Below are 5,454 nucleotides of genomic sequence, written 5' to 3' on the forward strand. Positions count from 1 at the left end.
GTGAAAAAAGAGTATATCTCTTTCGTGCCGTTTGGAAAGTTTTCGTTATCCTTCCCAGTGGTTACAATTTCTATCGAGGAAAACGCTACGCTTTCAAAATCGCTCTGCACTTTTGGCAAGGTTTTAGTGGTCATCTGCGAAGTGCACGTTCCACGATACAGGTTTCCGACGTTCATCGAAAGGATCGTGCAACTCATTAGGACAATTCTAAGCAACGTTCCGTAGGATTTTCCCATATCAATTGTCTGCTCCATTAAGCTCCTCACCAGTATGCAGGAAATGGACCAGGTGAAGATCGCTTGTTTTCCAGCATGATTGAAAAGTATGTTTAAGCAAAGTAGTAACAAGCACAGGCAAGTCCAAGTATAGTAATCGAATGACGTTAATAAAGCAAAACCGTCGGGTTTCTGCTTTTTGCTAAAAACAACCGTTTTTACTTCACTATACCCCCCAGCCGGAGTAATGAATTTTGGTTGCATGTTGAATAATTTGCGCGTGTTGAAATCATCTAAGAAGAATAAGTTAACAATCGAGTAATATAACCAGAAATTGCTACTATTTTGCTCCAATCCCAAGGTAAAATTAAATTTACGGCTTAGCGTTACCACAACGCATATCAATGGAATCGGCGAGTCCTTGATCTTGTATGCCCCACAAATTTTCTGATACCCATTAATTTCATCCTTTGTAACCTTTACTATTTGACCAACGTCCACCTGAGCCCCTTTCATGTTGCTAAGTATAATGTGATGTCTTCTTTCGAAATTTTGCCGTCTGCTCGATTCTGCTGATATCGAGGAAAATTGTATTTCCCGTGGCAAACAGCTGCTGTCCTTTTCAATGAAGACAAGCTCCAAATAAGATTTTGGAAGAAATATCCACATGGTATTTCCCCGAACAAACATTTCACATGTAATGCCTGCAAACTTATCCAACAGGTATGCGATTTTACTTCTTGTCGGCATTCCGAAATCAGCTGGTAGAGGAACTCCGACGCGGATAAAGACATGATGTGGTTCTGGAGTTCGATACATTAGCGGGAACAGGGTGGAAGCGCTATAACCATATTCCCTTTCCTCGTCACCTTGCAAGTCAATAAATCCAAGTCGACAATAATCCTTTGACCTGACAGACTCTAGACTTTTCTGCGACAACAAATATTCCTCAATCGTCTCGTTACTCCGCGCTTCAACCACTAAGCTGATCTGCAACTTTATATCTTTCACCTTCGGAAACATAAGACTCGCGTCGGCTATCCAGAAACGGGAGTCGTCATAAGGGTAACTTCTACTCGTGAATATTTCTAACGTGCACCCAGTAAAGAGAGTAAGGAAATCATTAAACGTTTCTCGTTCGAGAGATAGGCGAAACATAGAAAAAAATATTGGCCATAGCTTCAGTGGCATTGTTAGCTGATTCTGGTATTATACCAACGATCCGGAACCTGAATAATCCTTCCTCAATTTCAAACTGGCATCGAAATCCCTACGCCAAATTGTATGAAGCGTCCGAACAAATTTAGGTTAAACGTAGTTGTTTTTATTATTGTAATTATCCGCAATTACGAGGTAGAGTAATTTGAAAATACTGAATTGGCTAAATAACTTGCATGCAATTCTACATGTGTAACCCTCTGTTCTCCCCATCTCATAAATATTAAAACAAATTGTGGATAGTTCAAGATAATGAAGGTATAAATCGGGTTTACACTCTAAGAAATTTTACCACCAGCGCGGTGGTCATATGTGACTCTACCGGCAGGTGGCAGAAGCCCACCGGAGGGTGGTTGCACATCACCAGCTTGGTGATGGTCAATCACCGTGCGGTGGTGTAGTTGTCACCGTAAGGTGGTTGCAGCTGTCACCATTCCCGTAGAGTGACATATGACCACCGCGTGGTGGTAGTTATCACTAGGTTTCTTAGAGTGTATTTAATACACAGGGTGGTCCAAGAAGCTGTATAAAAGTTTAAGCCACCACACTTCAAAACCGGGACATTAAAATTTCAATTTGAAGCCCAAATCGTGTAGAGCAACTCAGAGAATAGTTTTGTGATTTTCTTTGTAGACCTAATTCGAAAAGTACCCTCAGGTGAAGGATAGGTACCAGTGAAAGACTTTTCCAGTCGATTTCCCACGGGAAGCGTTATAAAAAGAGCTGAAATTATGTTGTCGTGGTCCAAGAAGGGCCGCGCCATCCTCCTCACCCGGGTGGGTGAGGAGGATGCGGATTTCGTGAGAAAAACTGTAAATGGAATATGCCAGGAGGAGGTCGAAGATAAATTGATGTTTGATGAACTTAATTGTGGGAGAGGTTATGTGAGTAAGTTCGTCATTATCGTCGACCTAATTCATAAAAGACCTAAGTGCAGTCGGTATTTAATTCTGAAAAGACCTACAGAAAGAAAGTAAAATAGACCTACACTACAGAGCAAAAGTGACAGGCAAAGATTTTTCATAAATTTCAAACCTCAAATTCTCAACAAATAGGCGGAATTTTGGAATTATTTCTAGTTCATGTTAAAGACAACTTAGTGGACTACAATCTATGTAATATATATTATACGTTATTTCTAGAAATGCATATTAATATTATTTATGTTGAAGTAAATCATGACAAAGTTGAAAAACAGTACTTATACTACTGACGCTTGTTCGACACCCTTAATAAAAACCTAATCAATCAATCAATTTCGCTGCGAAATTATTTATAGTTTACATTTTTTGCCTCTTAATCAGGAACAACAAACTATTACTACATCCATTGGAATGCAAATCCACTCCGGGCAATAATATGATCCGATTGGAAGCTAAGCAGACCGATGCCTTCTTCCAACATGATGTCTGGTGGCAGGTTATTTCCACAAACTCTATAAATTAATATGGCATACCAAATTATTAATTTTCGCACGACGACATTTTAATCTCACTAACCTGGTAATTTCCACATATTTGTTATCAATCTAACTATATGCTATCAAAATATCATATCGACAATAATATGAATACTCAACGTCAAACTTTGTAAAAGAAAGTATTCTTGGTTGTGGCGTAGGAGTAGCAATAATGAATAAAGTGTTCTCATTGTCCAAATAACTTCCTCCATCTTCTGGGTATGTATAACTTCCAGTTTTTTCGCTAGTTGCAAGATATCCCGTAAAATTGGGGGTATCATGGCGAAAACCACTCGAATAGAATTCTAGGCTAAATCCACTTGTAGAAACATTTCCGACAGCTAACGTGATGATTACGACGCTGGATGAAACCGTATAATTCTGGCCAACGATTGATCTATGTACATGTGGAAATGTATCATAAATAAATCCTGATAATTACCAGTATTTACTGCTTATTACTCAGGACGGATTTTTCGCTCGCAACGACAGGTTCCGCAATTTGTATTAAATCACCCTTACATTGAAATTCAATGTAATTTGAATTTCGCTACATAATATACAAAGTTTGTATTGAACCCAACAACTTTCAAAATTTTAAAAAAGTTGCTAATTTTTGGTTCCGGCAAATGTTTTCGAGGAAAAATAGCTCTTGAATACTAGTTTAAAGCATATTTACAATCTTTGTTGACATCCGAGATCAGCCTGTGAAAAATTAGTCAAGTAGATGGCGTCATAATCGGAAAGTCCGGACGAAATTAATTGAAAGCGGAGTGCGTCATACGGTGCTTCTACAGTCCATATGCATCTCTGATTTGGCCCAATTGAATCGCCAATTTGAAAATTTATGGCGGCAGATGTTGACTGAATACGGCCACCACACGAAGTAACTAGGGAATAGACAAATGTATTTTGATTAATTTATACAAGCAAAAATGCAGAAAGTACTTATTTGAACTGGTGAGGCGTCCTCTTCCATTGGAGTCTTTGCGCCTCTAATCCATTCAATAAAATATGACGTTTCCGTATATACACCAGGATAACCTTCCCTAGCGCATCCATTTCCCCACGAGACAATCCCGCACAATGTCTGATCTGCCCCGCAAACCATGGGTCCCCCAGAATCTAAATAATTAAACACAAATCGTAACCAGAAAATTGTTTGATTTGAAATAAATCTAATTTGTAAGGGGTACCTCCTTGACACGAATATTTCCCGCCTTCCCCATAGATGCGGCCACAGCTCCCCCATAACTTTCGTTGCACGTGGCATCGTCCACAAATGGGACATCCACTTTCATCAACTTCGATGGTGATTCACCTCCCTCTGTCAAGGCACCCCATCCAATAACCGTGGCAATGTCTACACAGATAATAATTTTGGAAATGGAACATATTTAATTTCACTCTATGTTGTACTAAAAAGCTTACCAGTTGGGTCAAATCCTGCTTCTGGCAAAATTACGGGTTGAACATATTCATTAAACTCGAATGGTGGTGAAACTTTCATTAACGCAATATCATTCTCGTAGCTTAAAAATCCCGGCCTTTGTGTTTACACAAAATCGTTCATTTAGTAATTATTAAATCGGGAATCCATTTACGTACCACATACCTTGAATAATTGGGATGAATAAGAATATTCACCACATATCTGACTTGTTCCACCCCTTCAATCTCCACAATATTGTGATCCCCTGCAGTCAAAGTGTAGGATGATGCCGGATTTTGCGCGCAATGTGCCGCTATGACTACCCACTCTTGACTAATAACTGAACCCACGCAGTAATGTAAACCAATCTTCCGCATATCAACAATAAATTTGAATTCATGAAGAGTCGCTTCCGCTCCTCCCACGATTAGGTCTGGATTTGCAGAGATATCAATTTGTTTTGATGGCAGGGCAGCTACGGTTGAAAAAAATCAAAATTTAAAAATATAAATACTACATAAATTGTATCATAATTAGATAACCACTTACCTGAAGCTCCCATTAGCAAGGTAATAAGAACTTCAATGGTATACATGTTAAGGACAATTTTTTTAATTGCAGGTGTACTGGTTGTACCCGCTATCTTGCTGAATATGATTTTAAAACAGAATTGAAGTCAGTACTTATACCTAAGTTCGATAATTACGACAAGGTTTATGTTTTAGTGATCGCGTCCAGAAAACGCCTCATCAAACAATTCAAATGAATAATTCACTTGTGCCCATGCTGGCGGCTTGGTTAAGCGGCTTATCGTAAGCCTCTGTACATTAATGAATCATGCTGATAACTACTTTAATAATATTGTATGCTCACTGCCCACTAATTATGTGTCTCCTACTGCCTGAATTACACGTTATAAATTATCATTTCTGGATTAACTGGGCTAAATATGTATGTCTACTTCGCTAAACTGAGAAAAGGATTAATGTATACGTCATGCATATGTATGTAATACATAATTATGTAGGAAATGAACCTGCTTTAAACAAAAGCAACAATGTGTTACTTAAAATAATGCGAGAAATATGAAAATTTGTTTTTTTCTTTTCCTGCTTGCTCCCAAATGTTAT

At 38.5% G+C, this 5,454-nt stretch overlaps 1 protein-coding gene and 1 pseudogene across 1 annotated transcript; both read right to left on the reverse strand.

The window, feature by feature from the left end:
• Positions 1 to 2,428: 2,428 nt before the first annotated feature.
• LOC110861246 lies at positions 2,429 to 4,441 on the reverse strand (annotated as a pseudogene).
• On the reverse strand, positions 4,372 to 4,956 carry LOC118432965 (anionic trypsin-1-like). Its single transcript, XM_035844571.1, has 2 exons — positions 4,874 to 4,956; positions 4,372 to 4,799 (listed from the first exon to the last, which is right to left on the reverse strand). Exons 1-2 carry the CDS (start codon positions 4,917 to 4,919, stop codon positions 4,462 to 4,464), a joined length of 384 nt encoding a protein of 127 aa, XP_035700464.1. The 5' UTR covers positions 4,920 to 4,956; the 3' UTR covers positions 4,372 to 4,461.
• Positions 4,957 to 5,454: the final 498 nt, after the last annotated feature.

This window comes from Folsomia candida, unplaced genomic scaffold (assembly GCF_002217175.1).
Source record: "Folsomia candida strain VU population unplaced genomic scaffold, ASM221717v1 Fcan01_Sc039, whole genome shotgun sequence".
In the NCBI taxonomy this organism is placed as follows: Eukaryota; Metazoa; Arthropoda; class Collembola; order Entomobryomorpha; family Isotomidae; genus Folsomia; species Folsomia candida.